This window comes from Amblyraja radiata, chromosome 4 (genome assembly GCF_010909765.2).
Source record: "Amblyraja radiata isolate CabotCenter1 chromosome 4, sAmbRad1.1.pri, whole genome shotgun sequence".
In the NCBI taxonomy this organism is placed as follows: Eukaryota; Metazoa; Chordata; class Chondrichthyes; order Rajiformes; family Rajidae; genus Amblyraja; species Amblyraja radiata.
In genome coordinates this window covers 34608559-34629299 of record NC_045959.1, presented here as the reverse complement: position 1 = coordinate 34629299, position 20741 = coordinate 34608559, and the positions used below count along the sequence as shown (strand labels likewise).

At 43.9% G+C, this 20741-nt stretch overlaps 1 protein-coding gene across 1 annotated transcript in view; it reads right to left on the bottom strand.

Moving 5' to 3' along the window:
- Positions 1 to 2402: 2402 nt before the first annotated feature.
- The window catches only part of LOC116972555 (CUB and sushi domain-containing protein 3-like), a 190772-nt gene continuing 172433 nt past the window's right edge, over positions 2403 to 20741 (bottom strand). The window contains exons 2-4 of the mRNA XM_033020377.1: positions 12834 to 13056; positions 7283 to 7395; positions 2403 to 2539 (exon numbers count right to left, since the gene is read on the bottom strand). Of these exons, the coding sequence (XP_032876268.1) occupies positions 2403 to 2539; positions 7283 to 7395; positions 12834 to 13056 (473 nt within the window). The remainder of the gene's footprint in view (positions 2540 to 7282; positions 7396 to 12833; positions 13057 to 20741) is intronic.

Sequence of the window (20741 nt, the reverse complement as noted above, 5' to 3'; positions counted from 1 at the left end):
CTTGGCCTTCTTCAGCCATTCTCAGTACATTATCATGCAGCAATAAAACACATTCTGGGTCAGATAAAGGAAGGAATTTTAACAAAAGAATGGTGTAGCAGCTCCAGATTGACCAAGGATTTGAAGACAAGTCTGTTGATATTTACCCATGGAATTGTGTGCAGGTTGGGGATTTTGATACAGATGTGGAAGTCACAGAGAGAGATGACATAGAAACAGATTATGGGACCACATCTGTGATAATCATTCGTCCCATCACAGTCCCATCAGCTGTCCCAGATTCTACAACTTCCTAATCGGGGCAATTTAGCGTGGCCTGCAGATTTGCAAGATTTTAGGATGCGTACTGAAATCAGAGCACCTAGAGGAAACCCTCGTGGTCACAGGGGGAACATGCAAATTGTCATAGACTGCACCACAAGTCAGGATCGAACCTGGGTCATTGGAACTTTAAGGCAGCAGCTCTACTAGCTGTACCAGTGCACTGCCATTGTGCTTCTCACCAGGTGATCAGAAGCAAGCAAGCATTTCTTTCAAGAGGGCTTGTATACAAAAATAGGGATGTCATGTTGAAACTCAAGAAGGCACTGGTAAGGCCGCATTTGGAGTATTGTGTGAAATTTTGGGCACCATATCTGAGGAAGGGTGTGCTGGCTCTGGAGAGGGTGCAGAGGCAGTTTACAAAAATGATCCTGGGAATGAGTGGGTTAACATATTATGAGCGTTTGTCCATAAACTCTGACACCTGTATTAATCAAGAATCTATCTCTGCCTTAAAAATATCCACTGATTTGATCTCCACAGCCTTTTGTGGCAAAGAGGTCCTTCTGCAGTTGTTCAGGGCTCTAGTGAGACCACACCTGGAGTATTGTGTGCAGTTTTGGTCTCCAAATTTGAGGAAGGACATTCTTGCTATTAAGAGTGTGCAGCGTAGGTTCACAAGTTTAATTCCAGGGATGACGGACTGCCATAACTTGATAGAATGGAGAGGCTGGGCTTGTATACTCTAGAATTTGGAAGGATGAGAGGATATCTTATTGAAACATATAAGATTATTAAGGGTTGGGACACGCTAGAGGCAGGAAACATGTTCCCAATGTTGGGGGAGACCAGAACCAGGGGCCACAGTTTAAGAAGGAGAGGTAAGCCATTTAGAAAGGAGATAAGGAAATACTTTTTCACACAGAGAGTGGTGAGTCTGTGGAATTCTCTGCCTCAGAGTGCGGTGGAGGTCGTTTCTCTGGATGCTTTCAAGAGAGCGTTAGATAGAGCTCTTAAAGATAGCGGAGTCAAGGGATATGGGGAGAAGGCAGGAATGGGGTGCTGATTGTGGATGATCAGCCATGATCACATTGAATGGCGGTACTGGTTCAAAGTGCCGAATGGCCTACTCCTGCACCTATTGTCTATTGTCTATAAAGAATTCCACAGATTCACCACCTTCTGACTAAAGATATTTCTCCTCATCTCCTTCCTAAAAGAACCGTCCTATAATTCTGAGGATATGACCTCTAGTCCTCAACTCTCCCACTAGTGGAAACATCCTCTCCACATCCACTCTATCCAGGCCTTTCACTATTCTGTACATTTCAATGAGGTCCCTCCTCATTCTTCTAAACTCCAGTGAGTCCAGGCCCATTGCCGACAAAGGCAGGAGAATGGGGTTAGGAGGGAGAGATAGATCAGCCATGATTGAATGGCAGAGAAGACTTGATGGGGCGAATGGCCTAATTCTGCTCCTAGTTCTTATGTCCTTATCACCTTAAGATCACATGCTGATGGCTGTGATTAGTGCAGAGTGTTCACAATCAAAGCACATCCTCCTCCAGCCTCTGCTCAGCTGGATAATGTATTTAGTATCCCAGTGACAGTGCAAAATTGTAAACTCATAATGATTGAGCACAGGATGGGGAACCCTGCCTCAGCTCAAATGGGATGATGTTTCAAGGCTGCAGTCATAGAAACATATAAATATAGGTGCAGGAGTATGCCAGTCGACCCTTCAAGCTAGCACCACCATTCAATATGATCATGGCTGATCATTTAAAATCAGTTCCTGCTTTTACCCCATATACCTTGATTCCATTAGCCATAAGAGCTAACTCTCTCTTGAAAACATCCAGTGAATAGGCCTCCACTGCCTTCAGTTGCAGAGAATTCCACAGATTCAGAACTCTCTGGGTGAAAAAGTGTATCTTAATCTCAGTCCTAAATGGCCTACCCCTTATTCTTAAACTGTGAACCCCATTTCTGGAATCTCCCAACATCAGTCAAGGCATCTTTCTTCTTCCATGGATGCAAATCCAAGGCATGTGGGAAAATGATGAGTTCCCAATTCTGACCGTGCAGTTTTCGGATTCCCACCTTAGTTTTAGCCAGGACAATGATCTGCAACGCCAAGATTACACCAGCAAAGAAGTTGCTGTAGCAGGGTACACTGGTGGTGCAATGGCTAAATTCAAATTGTTTACCATGGGTCTGGAATAACAATCGGGGGATTCAAGTCCACCTTGCACCAATTTAAATTCAAATTCATAATCTACAATAGAAAATAAACAGCTTCTACTGCATTATCATTAAATCCCATTTGGCTCACTTTGGGGAGAAAATATATTGTTCTTACCATTTCATTATTAGGACAATAAGATTGGAACAATATTCTTTGCTATTCCTCCTCTCAGTCATCCAGGGTCACTAGAGTCATAGAGTCATAGAGTGATACTGCGTGGAAGCTGGCCCTTTGGCCCAACTTGGCCACACTGCCCAATATGTCCCATCTACACTAGTCCCACCTGCCTGCAATTGGCCCATATTGCTCCAAACCTGTCCTATCCATGTACATGTCCAGCTGTTCCTTAAATGTTGGGAGAGTCCCGACCTCAACTACCTCCTCTGGCACCTTGTTCCACCACCACCCTTATACAGAGAGGTTGGTCAAACTGGGACTGTTTTCTCTGCAATGCCATTGATTGAGGGAAGACCTCATAGAAGTCTATAAATTGATGAGTGGCATGAATAGGATAGTCAGAATCCTTTTCCCAAGGTGTAAATATCTAAAACGAGAGGGGATAGCTTTATGGTAAAACGGACAAAGCTTAGAGGAGATGTACAGAGCAAGGTTTATTTTACAGAGTGGTGGGTGTATGATAGTGGTATTTACAACAGGCACATGGATATGCAAGGAATGGGGGGATTTGGATCATGTGCAGGCAGATGCAATTAGTTCATCTTGACAACATGATCAGCATAGGCATTGTGGGTTAAAGGCCTGTGCCAAAGCTGTACTTTTCTATATTCTATGCTCTATGTTCTGGACTAAACTAAGTTAAACTCTACTAAACTCTACTAAACTCTATGTTCTGGACTAAACTAAGTAAAACTCTACTAAACACCATTCATTTCTATGGCAAAGCAGACCTTCAATAGGGTCCAGCAAGTTTCAGTTAATTTATTTATTTTGCATTAATCTTAACGTTTGTTGACCTCAATACATTTCAATGCAGTTCATTGTTCTTAAGTATTAAATGTGTTTAAAGTATTTATTGTTTTTTTCTGTTTTCTGAAAACAAATTATTACAATTATTTTAACGAGTTTTGACCAATTTGAATGTCTTAATGCCAGAGGTTTTTCTGACATTCAGCATCATTGGACAATTTTGACACCAGTTGGCCTTAGGATAATAGTTAGCCCCATAAATTTTTATGGCAGGAATTTATTCAACAGGGTTCATAGTGCTGATACCATTAAAAGTTAATCTGTCATTAAGGTCTAATAGTTTCGATGTGTTGGTTTTCTTTTTGTTATCTGTTGAATTTCTCACCAAATCAGCGATAATGAACAGATTCCAGTTAATTATGATTTCTGTAGCATATTTTGTGGCGAGGCACCAGCATCTTTCATGGGTATGTGGAAACCAGCAGCTGCCATGCATTATACACTTTAATGAAAGCAAATGCCTTTAGTAAAAATGTCTATGATTCAAGAAAAGGAATTATTACAAAATTAAGTTGTATAATTAACAGTAAAGGGCCTGTCCCATTATACGAATTTACCCAAGAGCTCTCGTGGTAAGTACGTAGAATGTACGTAGCGGGTACGTCAGAGCTCGGGACATCTCTTAGCGGCTCGTAACACTAACGGCAGGTACTCGGGAAACGTGGCAAGCTCGTGAAGTATTTTCAACATGTTGAAAAATGTCCACGAGAGCCCCAAGTACCTACGAGTGGCTATTACCGTAATTCTCCCAGTTCGAATCAGAGGAAACTCGACAGAACTCTTGAATTACCTCGTACAGTGGGACAGGCTCTTAAGCCAAAAAAACAGACTTGGTAAGAAAGGAAGGAACGACATGTCGGTATAGTAAATCAAATCTGTGGAAAGAGCATTTTGAACCGTAACATTATTAGAACTCTGCTGAACTTAATTGAGTGGAATAAGACATAAGAAGAATTGAAAGAAAGACTATGAATCACGTTAAGGAGGAACAACTATTTTAAATAAATTTTAGGGATTACTGCCATTGCCTGTTACAACATGGCAGTACGTCAAGGGGCTGTCCCACTTGGGCGACCTAATTGCCGAGTTTAGAAGAGCTTGGAAGAGTTTGAAAAAAATGTCATGTTGAAGACCTCCTTCGACTATGTAGAAGAACTCCTTCGACCTCCTTCGACTATGTTGAAGACCAGCTTCGACTAGCTACGACTAGCTATGGCTAACTTCGGGAAAATTGGACACCGAATAGTGGAGAGGAAAGCCGACCCCCTTCAATCTCCTTCGACCTCCCTTCGACTATGATGAAGACTATCTACGACTACCTTTGTCTACCTTCGACTACCCTCGATTACCTACGACTAACATGCCAACCTACTACAACTAAACATACGAGTAAAAAAAGTATTGATTTTTTCCCTGGCGACCTTTTTTTATTCGCGGGCATTTTTCAACAAGTTAAAAAGTACACCGTGACCTAACTGAGGCCTCGAGTACACGGGGACTACTCTCGAGCATGAAGGAGCATTACGAAGACCTCCTACGCCTAGTGTCGACCATGCTGCAAGTATGAGTTGAAGGCAAACTCGCCAGAACTCGCGGATTAGGTCACCCAAGTGGGACAGCCCTTTCAGACTGACCCACTCAGAATATTGGTTTTAAAGATGTTACGTTTCAACACAATAAATCCATGCAATTTGTTGTGTTGCTGTCACAGGAAGGAGTAAGTGTTTTGCCTCCTCCATCTATTGAAATGTTACCATTGGGCATCATGCCAAATGCTTATTTTTTGCATATCAGTCATTCATTTAAGTTTCAAAAAATATCTTCTGTTTTCAGACAATTTCATCATTTCACAAATCTAAGCCAGAAGGTACGAGAGTGACAACACAATGTTTCATTTAATTTAATCTATTCTTTCTCATTTAACAAATGCTAAAAGTCCTACTTAGTATTTACCAAATGTGCTGCTTTATTTCAGATTTCTAGCATCTTTGATCTTCTATCCAAAGTAAACTTTCTTAGACTCAAAAATATTCGGCTTGAATGTTTATGAATTTCATCGTCATCATATTGAGTGATTTGAACTGCTTTTATGAGAACCTGGGGAAGTAATTCTACCCTCATGCCTGCACCAACATTACATACGATAGTCACAAAAGCTGGAGTAACTCAACAGGTCAGGCAGCATCTCTGGCGAAAAGGCATAGGTGATGTTTCATTTCCTTTTCTCACCCATTCCTTCTCTCCAGAGATGCTGCCTGACCTGTTGCTTTACTCCAGCTTTTTTATGTTTATTCTCGGTGTAAATCAGCATCTGCAGTTCCTTCCGACACATTCGATAAGATGGTGGCTGGTCCTTTACTTCAGCATTACTTTCTTGCACTAATCACGATTTTCCAAAGGTAGACAAAAATGCTGGAGAAACTCAGCGGGTGAGGCAGCATCTATGGAGCGAAGGAAATAGGCAATGTTTCGAGTCGAGACCCTTCTTCAGACGGAGGAGGCAAATAGACGGAGGAGGCAAAACACTTATTCCTTCCTATGTCTGAAAAAGGGTCTCGACCCGAAACGTTGCCTATTTCCTTCGCTCCATAGATGCTGCCTCACCCGCTGAGTTTCTGAGCATTTTTTCTACCTTCGATTTTCCAGCATTTGCAGTTCCTTCTTAAACATAACTATTTTCCAAAAATCTTTTATGGCAAACTTACTGGCTTCTTGCAAAGAAATATCCAGAGGTTTGGAAATCTTTGGATTTAGAAATGTTTTCTCATCTCTGCCCTGAATGGCTGACCATTTATTTTGAGGTTCTGGTCCTTAGTTCGACAACCCAGTAAGGTAAAACACCAATTCAACAACTATCTTATTAATGCTAATTAAATGTATCATCCTACCACAACCAGAGAGCAGTCCAGAACAACTATCCACCTCATTGGTGACCCTCGGATTATCCTTGATTGGACTTCACTGCCTTTACATTGCACTAAACATTATTCCCTTATCATGCATCTATACACTGCAAATGGCTCGATGGTAATGTGTAAGAAGGAACTGCAGATGCTGGTTTAAACTGAAGATAGACACAAAAAGCTGGAGTAATTCAGCGGGACAGGCAGCATCTCTGGAGAGAAGCAATGGGTGACATTTTGGGTCGAGACCTTTCTTCAGAGTGGTTAGGGATAAGGGAAACGAGAGATATAGACGGTGATGTCGAGAGATAAAGAACTGAATGAAAGATATGCAAAAAAGTAACAATGATTAACGGAAACAGGCCATTGTAAGTTGTTTGTAGAGTGAAAATGAGAAGCTAGTGTGACTAGCTGTGGTGGCATGGCCTCTATTGGGCTGAGGCCAGGCGACAACTATCAGACACCTCTTCCTACTTATCCTTGGACCGTGATCCCACAGTCTCTAACCTTAACGTTTTCCAGTCCCGCACAGCCCGTTTTTACCTTCTCCCCAAAATCAAAAAAAAAACTGCCCTGAGAGACACATTGTTTCTGCCTGCCCCTGTCCCACGGAAATTATTTCCATGTACCTCAACTCCATCCTATCCCCCCTGGTCCAATCTCTCCTGACCTATTTCCAAGGTACCTCACATGCCCTTCATCTCAATAATAACTTCCGCTTTCCGAGCCCCCACTCCCTCATCTTTACTACAGACGTTCAGTCACTCTACACCTCCATCCCCCACCAGGAAGGCCTCAAAGCCCTCTGTTTCTTCCTCGACTGCAGAACCATCCACTTTCTCTCTACTAACACTCTACTCCACCTAGCGGAGCTGGCCCTCACCCTCAACAACTTCCCCTTTGACTACTCCCACTTCCTCCAAGGCGTAGCTGTGGGCACCCGCATGGGCCCCAGCTAAGCCTGTGTCTGTGTCTGCAGGGTACGTTGAACTATCCCTATTCAATACATTACAATACAATACAATACGGTTTATTTGTCACATTACACATAAAGTGCAAGTGAAATGAATATGTCAGCAGTGGTACAATTATAAAGAACACACACAAAAACACAATAAAAATTTAACATAAACATCCACCACAGGATTCATCACTGTGGTGGAAGGTACACAATTTGGTCAGTCCTTCTCCATTTTCCCCCGTGGTCGGGACCTCAACCCTCCGCAGCCGTTGCTGCGGGCGTCCAGATGGTAAAAGGACAAGGTACAAGTCCAGGTAAGTCCAGAGTCGGCACTTCCCCACTGGAGACCGCGGCTTTAAGTTGGTGTAGGCCGCAGACCGGCGGTCGAAGATTTAAAGTTTAAAGTTCCTGCCGTGCCGCAGCCAGAAGCACCGCAGAACGCAGGGCCGGCGGTCGAAGCTCCCCTCCACGGGTGATGGTAAGTCGCCACCGCGCCTGCGGTAGAAGTTGGCCGCGGGCCAGCAGTGATGGCTTCTTCATCCCCCGGGTCCCCCACGAGGGATCCCGGGCTGTAGACGCCGCGCCAGCTGGAGCTGTGCAGACCTCGGCTTCAGGCTGCCGGCTGCCCTGGGCCAGTGAAACGGAGCGCTCCCCTCCAGCGAGCCCCAGCGAGGGCTCGCCCGATCCATGCCGAGAGTCCACGCTGCACCCGCCGCTGAAGCCCCGGGCGCGTCTCCGGGAAAGGCCGCGCTGATCCTTGCTGTTAGGCCACGGGGGAGGTGACCTGGAAAAAGTCGCCTCTCCATGGAGGAGGTGGCCAAAACGGTTTCCCCCTCACCCCCCCACACCACCCCCCACACAAAACACACAAAGAAACATTAAAAACATACTTTAAAACATACAAAAAAAAATTTAAAAGTTGAAAAAACTAAAGCGCTGCTGACGCATTCCAGGCACATACTGGCCATATCCCCTAACTCTATCTCCATTAGATTGATGACTGCATCGGTGTTACCTCCTGCACCCATGCAGAACTCATGGACTTCACCACCAATTTTCATCCTGCACTCAAATTTACTTGGACCATCTCTGACACCTTCCTCCCCTTTCTTGATCTCAGTCTCCATCACAAGAAATAGACTATTGGCTGATGTCTATTACAAACCCACTGACTCCCATAACTATCTTTATTACACTTCTTCCCACCCTGCTTCCTGTAAGGACTCTATCCCCTACTCCCAATTCCTCCGTCTACGCTGCATCTGCGCCCAAGGTGAGGTGTTCCATACTTGAACATCCGAGATATCCTCGTTCTTTAGGGAACGGGGGCCCTCACTCATGTCAACTCTGCCCTTGCTCCCCCTCACCCTAGTCGCAACAGAGACAGAGTCCCCCTAGTCCTTACCTTTCACCCCATCAGCCATCGCATACAACACATAATCCTCCGAAAATTTCCGCCACCCCCAACGGGATCCGACCACTATCCACATTTTCCCATCTCCACCACTTTCCGCCTTCCGCAGAAACCATTCCCTCCTCAACTCCCTGGTTAACTCGTCCCTTCCCACCCAAACCATCCCCTCCCCAGGTACTTCCCCTGCAACCGCAGAAGATGCCACACCTGTCGCTATACCTACTCCCTCGATTCTGTCCATGGACCCCGACAGTCCTTTCAGGTTAGGCAGATGTGCACTTGCATCTCCTCGAACCTCATCTACTGTATCCGTTGTTCAAGATATGGATTTGGTCGTTGAGACCAAAGGCAGACTGGGCGATCGTGTCGCAGAACACATTTGCTCAATCCACCTGAACCAACCTGATCTCCCGGTTGCTGAACACTTTAATTCTCCTTCCTATTCCCACACAGACCTTTCTGTCCTCAGTCTCCTCCATTGTCAAAGTGAGGCTAAACACAAATTGGAAGAAGAGCATTTCATATTTCGCATGTGCAGCTTACAGCTTACAGGTATGAATATTAATTTCTTTCACTTCGAGTAGCCCCGGCATTCCCTCTCTCTCTATCCCTCCCCCACCTAAGTTGCACTAGCTTCTCATTTTCACCCTACAAACGACTTACAATGGCCTGTTTCCTTTATCATTGTTACTTTTTTGCATATCTTTAATTCATTGTTCTTTATCTCGCCATTTCACCATCTATATCTCTTGTTTCCCTTGTCCCTAACCAGTCTGAAGAAGAGTCTCGACCCGAAACATCACCCATTCTTTCTCTCCAGAGATGCTGCCTGTCCCGCTGATTTACTCCAGTTTTTTGTGTCTATGCTCGATTGTAATCATGTATTGTCTTCCGCTGACTGGATAGCAAACAACAAAAGCTTTTCACTGTACCTCAGTATACATGACAAAAAACTAAACTGCTCAAGCTGTTAATGAGATCATCTCGTAAACTCAAGAGCACATGCTGAGTTTGTTTAACCTTTCATCAGAGCACACACCAACATTCCTGGAATTAATCTAATTACAATCTCCACTACACTCACGCTGTTGTAACTATACCGGGGTCAAGGAAAGAGTGTTCACGTCGCGAACCTGTTTCTACCGATCTTTCCACCACCACGCACAAGAAACACAAGAAGCGACAAGACAGACACCATTGTATGAAGATGCCGAGAAGTGTGTTCAGCTCTGGCTGAACAACTTCTAATCTTGTGTGTGCACTCGATAAGAAGAAATAGTAATTATACCATATCTCAGGTGAGGAGCCCCACAATATTCCCACTAAAATGGTTAATATCATTGATGCAACACACGTGTACAGTTATTACATAGATGGAAGATACAGAGATAGCAATTTGACGTTTAATATAAACCTACTATTCAGTAAGTATTAAGATACTGAAGCTGAGTAATAGTTTGGAAGAATATTTAACTGTTTTATCATCCAGTGGTGTGGCATATGCAGTAAACTCCATATCAGCAATCATGGAGCACGTTGATGCTTTATCATAGTGACATCCAAAAGTAAGATGCACAATATAGGTAATGAAGCAAAGCTATTGATAGGAGCTTATTCATGTAAAACAATTATGTTTTTTTTTTAAATATCACAGATATAAGCTGTTCCATGTAAATTGGCTAATAACACTGTTAAAGTAGCAAAGTGATTCCATACAAACCTCGTGAAGCATTCACAAACTATAATAGCAAAGGATAATTTCGAGGCTTGCATCAATTACCCAAACTGTTTTTGAGCAGTTTGATTTTTTTTTCCATAATAGATGAGAATTGATAAGCCTCCAAGCTCAACATTACATCCAGCAATTAAAACAAATTACTGTCGTTTTCCATTCAGCAAATTTTAGCATAATCATTACTTTGTTGATTGAAAGTTAACCTACTGCTTGAGTCCAATAATTAAATTATTCACGAGATTTCAAAAACTCAGTACGTTCCTCGTTATTATCAATTAAGCTCTCCATTCAAATTGAGCTCCTTGAGCAGGCAGACGTTTGTCCACACAATGGAATTTTTTCCCATTTTGGATCAGGAATGGGACACCGACAAAGTCCTTGAAACAATTAGTCAGCAGAGTGGCACAGCTTGAAAAGATGCTGCCTCGTTGTGCCTGAGACCTGGGCTCAGTCCTGAGTTCAGGTGCTGTCTGTGTGAAATCAGCATGTACTCCCTGCGACCATGTATGTTTTCTCTGGGTGCTCGGGCATTGACAGGTATGTGGGAAAATAATAGGAGTAGTATGTATGAATTGGTCCAAATGTCCAAATGGATTTGGGAAGCTGAAGGGCTCACTTCCATGGTACACACAATTGCTGGGGAAACTCAGCGGGTGCAGCAGCATCTATGGAGCGAAGGAAATAGGCGACGTTTCGGGCCGAAACCCTTCTTCAGACTGATGGGGGGTGGGGAAAGAAAGAAGGAAAAGGGGAGGAGGAGGAGGAGGAGCCCGAGGGCGGGCGGATGGGAGGGTGGGAGGAGACAGCTAGAGGGTTAAGGAAGGGGAGGAGACAGCACGGGCTAGCCAAATTGGGAGAATTCAATGTTAATGCCATAAGGACGCAAGGACCCCAGACGGAATATGAGGTGCTGTTCCTCCAATTTCCGCTGTTGCTCACTCTGGCAATGGAGGAGACCCAGGACAGAGAGGTCGGATTGGGAATGGGAGGGGGAGTTGAAGTGCTGAGCCACCGGGAGGTCAGGTAGGTTATTGCGGACTGAGCGGAGGTGTTCGGCGAAACGAGCGCCCAACCTACGCTTGGTCTCACCGATGTAAATGAGCTGACATCTAGAGCAGCGGATGCAGTAGATGAGGTTGGAGGAGAAACAGGTGAACCTTTGTCGCACCTGGAACGACTGCTTGAGACCTTAGATGGGCTCACTTCCATGTTTGACAACTCCTCGACACTTTGTTAGTGTCTCACCTATTAGTCACAATGGCTCCAGTAATAAATCGTGATTTTTTAATTGCATTTAGACTTTTCTACAAACTTTCATGAGCAATATTGTGTGAAATCATTGCGTTTTTTTTATGTTGGCTTCTCAGAGCTTTAATGTATTATCTGGCAACAGTTCAGCTTCAATATGTTTGTTTTCAAATGTTTACAACAAATTAAATTAATGTTACTAGGTACAATTGGTGCAAGTGGTGCAATCTACACTCACAACTACTGCAGCATAATGCAAAAGCCAACATTAATTTAATCAAATGGATAAGTCTCAATTGTTATTTGTTCAATTTATTTAAGGCAGTTCTGACATCGTATGTTTGGATTGAATTGGCTGCACTAAACTGGTTAATTATTTAAAATGCACCTCCATTAAGGTGCATAAATGTAAAAACTTTCAGATTTTCAATGTGCCAACTATCATAAATAATAACTAAAATGAATCTTCTTGCTAAATTTGAGAACGTTGCCTGCATTCTATGGATTACTAAACTACCAAAATTCAAGTCATTGGTGAAACAACTCAATTGTTAAACCACTGGTCAGAGATGATTTATTTGCTAAGGTGATACTTTCAAGCTAACATGTTCAAAATGTAATTAAGTTAGAAACCGGTGCTTTTTTTAGTGTATAGCGTACTGGCACCTCTAAAAAATTAAACATCATTATTTATTTTTCAGGCCAGGTGACATATGTGTTCATTAAAGGTGTGACCAACTTTGTCTACAGAAAACACTTAGAAACAAAGTAAATTCACAGGTTTGCACAGAAGAAATATATCAAAGTTTTGCTGAAGGAATAATGAGAAACATGTCATTTAAGAAAATAACACCAAACCCTTGATATTGTTAAATTAATGTAACAAAAAAACATTGAATAGTGAAGTACAGGAACAGGCCTTTTTGTACACAATGCCTATGCTCAACTAGATGCCAAATCATTGAAAGTCTTTCCTAGTATACATACAGTTGGTAACACAGATATTTATCGAAATGATACAGGTCAGTAAACAATTTTGCATGAGCAAATCACAATCCTTGCAAAGCATTACTTGCCTTGTCCTGAAGTTTACAGGATGTGGCTGCCCATCATACAATGCCAGATAATCATACTCTTCTTCCAGAGCAAATGATTGGAACACAATCTGTATTCTATTGCGTTCTTCTGCCACAATGATCCACGTACAGTTTGCACCATTTGGATACCCATATGGGAAGCCAGGACTTTCTATCGTGCCATTTAATCCTTGTAATGTGCCTCCACAAGTATAAATAAACCCTGCAATGAAAAGGACATAAGAAAAAGGATTAAGGCCAATCGTGCAGACCAGGTTTATCCTTGACGCAATTGTTTTTAATCTCAAACTACGACAACCTGTGATAGTTTACCCCCAATCCACATATAAAACAAACTCTTCAAAGTTATTGTGCAATTTTCTCATGACTCTCCACAAGATACTTTTCATACTTAATATCATCGGATGATTCATTTTTTTCTTAAAATTGCTGATATCTGATGACAAATCTAAATAGGATTGTCACGCCTTCACAGAATATGTTGGCGGAGTGCTGATGGATTAGTATTCGCTGCAATGAATTCTGCATGACTGATGCACAGATCAGCACATAAGTATGGGAGCTGATATATCCTGGGCATTTTTTCAATTTGTTAAGTCATTTGCTATCATATTTGCTGGATAATGATGGAACCATTGAGCATATCTGATACTCAATATAATTTTAGCAAAAGCATTATTTTATTATGAAGTGATCTGGATGGAGCAACAACAACTTTACTTTTTATATCAAAGTAATCGAGATAGAGTTCAGGGATAAGGTCAGTGTATGCCTGGAATATGGATTGTTTGACGTACCTACAAAGAGGCAGGCATCGCTTTTTATGTTATGGATTGCAATGCTAAAGGAGAAATTTGCATCAGATATGATCTATATTGGTTTACTATCAACTTGGTTTTACTTTGCAAATGTCTTATGAGGCTCTCTCATATCTGAAACTTGTCCTCCACTGAATGCTACTGGAGTAGTAACTTCTAAAGCCCTTTGAATGAACATTTGAACTCTCAATTGGAAACCGATTGCTCTTCACCTTCCCAAAGAACAGGTACAATTATCACCAAACCAAAACATGAATTACATATGAACACTGGAAATGTTCTGGCATTCTGCTTCATTGCTCAGACTGTTCAATATTCTGCATCTGTGCCTCATATAGAATAAAAAGCACAATGGGAATTTTTGCAATCGAATCATTTTATTTGTGTGAATAAAAAATAAAATTGAGTTTGTACAATTCATATCAATGTAGGTTTACTCAGGGTTAAATTTAATGATTAGAAGGTGGTAAATTACAAAACAAGCCCGGTGAAAATAAGAGTGAAGCAATATTTGCCTTTTCAGTCAGTGCTGGGACAACAAGGAGGTCAAAACGTGAAACACGAAACACCTTTTCACCCTTTAGACCCCAATGACTTCTGATGTACTTTAGTTTGAATACATGATTGTTTTTATTTTTGTATTTTATAGTTGTATTTTATTGTAAATACAACTGAAAGTGGGACTCTGTTTTTTGGAAGTTCTACCTGGGTAGAGAGGAAGGGAGAATTATTTCCAATGAATATACGCCAAGTAGGGCTGAACAGTGGGGCAGCGGGAGAGTTGCTCCCTTACAGTGCCAGAGACCTGGGTTCAATCCTGACTTTGGTTGATGCCTGCACGAAGTCTGTACATTCTCCCTGTGACCACGTGGGTTTTCTCCGGGTGCTCTGGTTTCCTCCCACTCTTTCCAAGATGTACAGGTTTGTAGGTTAATTGGCTCCGGTAAAAATTGTAAATTGTCCTGAGTGTGGAAGACAGTGCCACTGCATATGGTTCTTCTTCTTTTCGTGTCTTTGAAGCTGGTTGACTATATGACAGTTTCCCATTCCTTTACACAGTCCTTTGCGTTTTTGTTGAACACTGCAAGATCCTTTGAGCTGCACTGGTTGGGTAGTAGGGGGCTGACAAGGCAGTGCTGCATTGTATGGTCCTCTTCTCCACATTCACAGGTGGTTTGGCCAGTTTCATAGCCCCATCTGGCCATGGCACTGCATATGGTGATCGCTGGTCAGCGCGGTTTCGGTGGGCCGAAAGGCAGAAAGACTAAAATGCTAAAAATTTCAGTGGATCAAAAAAGTTATGTACTGTAAATATTGAAAAGTCATGACCTTAACGTGCAATACTATTAATTCTGAAACTATTATTATTCAGTAATCTATGTAATCTTCTCTTTAAATAAGTTTGACAAGAAATCACACAGCAACTTTGGCTGCATTAGCAATCATTTTCTATTTATCATTGTCAGCCATACAAAGTGTAGGTGATGTATGCATCTTTTACAACCAAAAGGTTACTCTCAATGAAGTTTCTGCACTTTTAATGCTTTCATCGTTTGCTCATTTATTTGATCAAACTGATTCTACTCCACGATTTTTACTTTCTGCTGATCTGAGACTACATCGGCACATAGCAAAAATGTGATCAAATAATAGATCTCCTGAATTAATGACTCACCTGTCAACAATAAATCTACATCCTGTATAAAGCATGTTGTATAAATATTCTAATGTCCCCCATTAGTTACCTGACATTTTATTACCTTCCCTCCTTCTCTCTACTTAAACTGCTGTAATCTACATCCAACATGTGCCTTGGTTTTTCTCCTTTCTTTCCAATTGGCCACATTTATTTAATGTGATTAATGTTATTTAATTCTGTCTGAAGAAGGGTCTCGACCTGAAACGTCGCCCAATCCAACCTGGCCAATTACCATCTCATTGGTCTACTGATAGTCATCAGCAAAGTAGCATTCTCTACCATGCAATCAAGCAGCATTTACTCACCAGTCATCTACTCCCAATGCTCAATTTGATTTACATGGAAACATAGAAAATAGGTGCAGGAGTAGACCATTCGCCCCATCGAGCCAGCACCGCCATTCAATGTGATCATGGCTGATCATCCAAAATCAGTACCCCCTTCCTGCTTTCTCCCCCTATCCCTTAATTCCATTAGCCCTAAGAGTTAAATCTAACTCTCTCTTGAAAACATCCAGTTAATTGGCCACCACTGCTCCCCCAACATCGGGAACAGTTCACCATAACATTGCTCTAGACATCATTATCACCTCAGTTCAAGGAGTCGAGTTCAGTGGGATGAGACGTCTCATTTAACAGAGAGAGGTAATGAGCCTGTACCACTTAGGTGATTTTTCAAGCGACTGCCGGCAACACACACACACACACATCGCTTTCTTCACCAGCCCGTTATGCAGGCGGGGGACAGGGCAAGCGTGGAGAGAGCTGTCTGAGTGAAATTCACACGGTGCAAAGCCAAGGTGATACAGACACACACCACGATGAACAGGTAAGTCCTTTAAAAGTGGTGGGGAGAAGGGGGGAGAAGAAGAGAGAAGGAGTGGAGACAACTTTTAAGAAGCCAGAGATACACGGTTGTGAAGTTCGGCGGACATTTAACATTACCGGTCGGTTATCCTTGGTTCTGAAAATGACTGCTTACCTTTTTTTTTTCCCAATGAGCCAATGAAATTCACCGGCCAGCACCGGCTACAACCTACGAGAACCTTCAACCTCCTGGCAACCCACTTGGACCTCCTGTTGACCCACCTACGGCACGAGAATTCTCGCTACTCTCCATGGCGGCTTCGTTCTGGTAGCCATTAACTTTTCAACATGTTGAAAAATTCGCAGCGACCATAATGAGGCCACGACTAGTTCCCAAAATGGGGTGGAAGATTGCAACCTTCACGTGGTCCGCCCTGTTCCGATGAATGCAATCAACCAGCGTGCGCAATCAAATAAGATCAAATCGAACAAGTTGCCCTACAACTTCAGGCAGTGCACGCCATACGCAAGAACAAGAAGTTCCCAAAATGCGGGAACTCCTCGCAACCATGAAGTCGATTCCTCGGCAACCACCCGTAAATATGTGGCGACCGCAGAGTCTCCAGCAGTCGTCCAAAAAGTCGCCTAGAATATCGCCTACGTGGGACAGGCCCATTACATGTAGTTCTGCTAAAGATGATGTCAGTGAGAATCAAGGCAAAAATCCTCCGCTGGCTGCAGTCAATCTAAAGGGGCTGTCCCACTTCAGCGACCTAATTGGCTAGTTTAGAAGAGTTTGAAAAAATGACATGTTGAAGACCTCCTTCAACAATGTAGAAGACCTCCTTCAACCTCCTTTGACTATGTTGAAGAGCAGCTTCGACTAGCTATGACTAGCTACGACTAGCTACGACTAACTTTGGGAAAATTGGACACCGAATAGTGGAGAGTGAAGACGACCTCCTTCAATCTCCTTCGACCTCCCTTCAACCTCCCTTCGACTATGATGAACACTATCTACGACTACCTTTGACTATCTTCGATTACCCTCGACTACCTACGACTAACATGAAGACCTACTATGACCTACTACGACTAAACCTTTGAGTAAAAAATGTTTCGACATATTGAAAAAATTGCAGTGACCTAGCTGAGGCCTCGAGCGTGGAGGAGAGTTACGAAGACCTCCTACGACCTTGTGTCGACCATGCTGCATGTATGAGTCGAGGGCAAACTCACCAGAACTCGCGGATTAGGTCGCCCAAGTGGGACAGGCCCTTAAATACAGAGAATGATGCTTGTGGTTAGAACACAATCATTTAATTTGCAGGACAATACAGCAGGAGCCCCTCAAGGCAGCGCTCATTCACTTTCAAGAGTGTCAACAATGATATTCAGGTCTGCAGTGTATGCCTACGATTGCAAAGTGTCACTTGCATTTACAAATCCTCAGATTCAAGGGCCTGTCCCACGACGATTTTTACGGCGACTGTCGGCATCATTGACTGACGTATCAGGTCACCGATTAAGTTGCGGCGTGAAGCGGCAGTGACGTTGCGTGACATGACGTGATGGCGTATTGACGCACGGTGTTTCCTCAAGTGTCGCAACATTTTATTTGTCACCGCTGGATTTTGAAATGTTCTAAATCTTTCGGCGTCCCTGATACATCAGTCAATGACGTTGGCAGTTGCCAAAATAAATCGCCAAGTGTGATAGATAGATAGATAGATATAATTTATTGCCACACAACCAGGGTTGGTGGAAATTTGGGTTGTCAGCAGCAGTACAATAATAAAGAACACACAATAAAACTGTAACACAAACATCCACCACAGCATTCATCACGGAATTGCCCCCCCCCGTGTACAGGACCAGAGTCCAGTCAGTCCAGGATCGGCTCTTCCTCACCGGAGACCGCGGCTTTAGATTGTTGTAGGCCGCAGGCCGGCGGTCGAGATTTAAAGTCCCCGCCGCAGCCAGAAGCACCGTAGATCGCAGGGCCGGCGGTCGAAGCTCCCCTCCAGGGGTGATGGTAAGTCCATGCCGCACCCGCGGCAGAAGTTGGCCGTAGGCCGGCAGTGATGGCTTCTTCTTCCCCCGGGTCCCCAACGTGAGATCCCGGGCTGTAGACGCCGCACCAGCTGGAGCTCTGCAGACCGCGGCTTCAGGCCGCGACTTCAGGCTGCCGGCTGCCCCGGGCCAGCGAAACGGAGCGCTCCCCTCCAGCGAGCCCCAGCGAGGGTCGCCCGCTCCACGCCGAGAGTCCACGCTGCGCCCGCCGCTGAAGCCCCGGGCGCGTCTCCGGGAAAGGCCGCGTCGATCCTTGATGTTAGGCCACGGGGGAGGCGACCTGGAAAAAGTCGCCTCTCCATGGAGGAGGCGACCGAAGCGGTTTCCCCCTTACCCCCCCACACCACCCCCCACACAAAACACACAAAGAAACACAAAATACACACTTTAAAACATACTAAAAAAAAAAAAAAAGCTGGAAAAACTGATGCGCTGCTGACATGGCTGCACACAGAGGAGCGCCCCCTGACCAAGCCCTTTATTCACTCCCTGCATAAGAATATGCCAAAGATAGACACAAAATGCCGAAGTAACTCAGTGGGACAGGTAGCATCTCTGGATAGAAGGAATGGGTGATATTTTGGTTCGATACCCTTCTTCAGACTGACGTTTCTGGCCGAGACCCTTCTTCCGAATGCCATGGCTGCACTATATCCTATATACAACGTTGCAGTTCTCAAACCATGGATCTAATCACCCTATGCTAAATCCTCAGATTTACTGAAGTACCCAAAAGGAATTTTTAGTCCAATCAATTTGCAGCTTCAATGTTACTTAGTAGAGTAGCTGCACGGTTCTTGACCATTGATCCAGACACAAGTTCACATCTGACCAGCTGCAGAATCTGAAAATAATACTAGTCTCAAGAAACAGGGAAAACACATTAAATTCCAGGCTCACTGATCCTGTTGGCGAAATAAAATCTACTGCCCTTATCCCAGGCCTAAATATGATTCCAGCTATCAATGTTGACTTCTGACTGTCTCCCCAGTGAAAGATTAGATTAGATTAGATTAGATTCCTTTATTGTCATTCAGACCATTCGGTCTGAACGAAATGTTGTTGCCTGCAGTCATACACAATAATAATAAATAACAAAACATACAATAAACACAAATTAACATCCACCACAGTGAGTTTACCAAGCACCTCCTCACTGTGATGGAGGCAAACGTCTTAGTCTCTGTCTCTTCCCTCCTTGTTCTCCCTCTGCGCTGAGGCGATCCAAGCCGAAGATGCCGTCCTCCAGTCCAGCGGACGCAGCTGTAGTTGCGAGAGCTCTGGAAACAGGTCACCAACCTGCAACCAGTGAGCTCCCGGTCGTCCACTGGGCCCGCGGCCGAACCTCCGAAGTGATGTCGCCACCGCCGCAGCTCCGATTCGGGCCGCTGCCGAAAGCTGGATCCCCACCTCAGCAAGTCGGGCCGCCGCCGGAACGCAGCCTCAGCTCCGAGTCCCGCAGCCTCAGCTCCGAGTCCCGTAACCTCAGCTCCGAGTCGGGCCGCTGCCGAAGCTGGAACGCCGCCTCAGCGAGTCGGGCTGCCACCGCCTCAGCTCCAAATCCCGCAGCCTCAGCTCCGAGTCCCGCCGCCTCAGCTCCGAGTCTCGCCGCCTCAGCTCCAAGTCCCGCCGCCTCAGCTCCGAGTTGGGCCTCAGCCCCGAAGTCGTCCAGCCTAGTCCTGGCCGACTCTGCCTCTGGAGCCTCGAGGTTGGTCGCAGTTGGAGGCCACCAGCTCCGCCATTTTATTTTGTTATTTTGTTTCCTTTCTCTTATTCAGCAACCATCTTCACTCCACAAAATCACTCTCCTAGTTCATCAAAATAAATGGCTGGATTCTATCTGGCACAGAATGCATAATAACTCATTCCTACCTTTTTATTTGGACTAGGGTTAGTTTAGTTTATTTTAGTTTATTTTAGTTTAGTTTAGTTTAGTGATACAGCATGAGAACAGGCCCTTCGGCCCACCGAGTCCAACGATCACCCATACATTTGTTCTATCCTACACACAAGAGACAATTTACAGAAGCCAATTAACCTGCAATCCTGCATGGCTTTGGAATGTGGGAGGAAACCGGAGCACCCGGAGAAAGAACATGCAGTTACAGGGAGAACATACAAACTCCAAACAGACAGCACCCATGGTCAACATTGAGCCCGGGTCTCTGCCGCTGTAAGGAACCAACTCTACCGCTGCACCAAAATGACAGTATATCTTGGTATAATCATTCTTGTTATTCCTTTGTGTCTCAAGAATTCTCTCCTTGCTCTCAACAACTTGGTTAATTCAAATTATACCAGCATCAAATTGATTCACTATGTGGACCTTTGTATTAAGACCGTTCTCCAATCATCCAGAAGTTTGGTAATGTTGAATTTGCTCCAACCATCTGCTCATTTACCAATTTTTCTCCCGGGAAATTTGTTTCTGTTTACTTTTTCACTCTAACTCATTTTTTTCTACATCCTTCAGCAAATGGTTACTATTTTT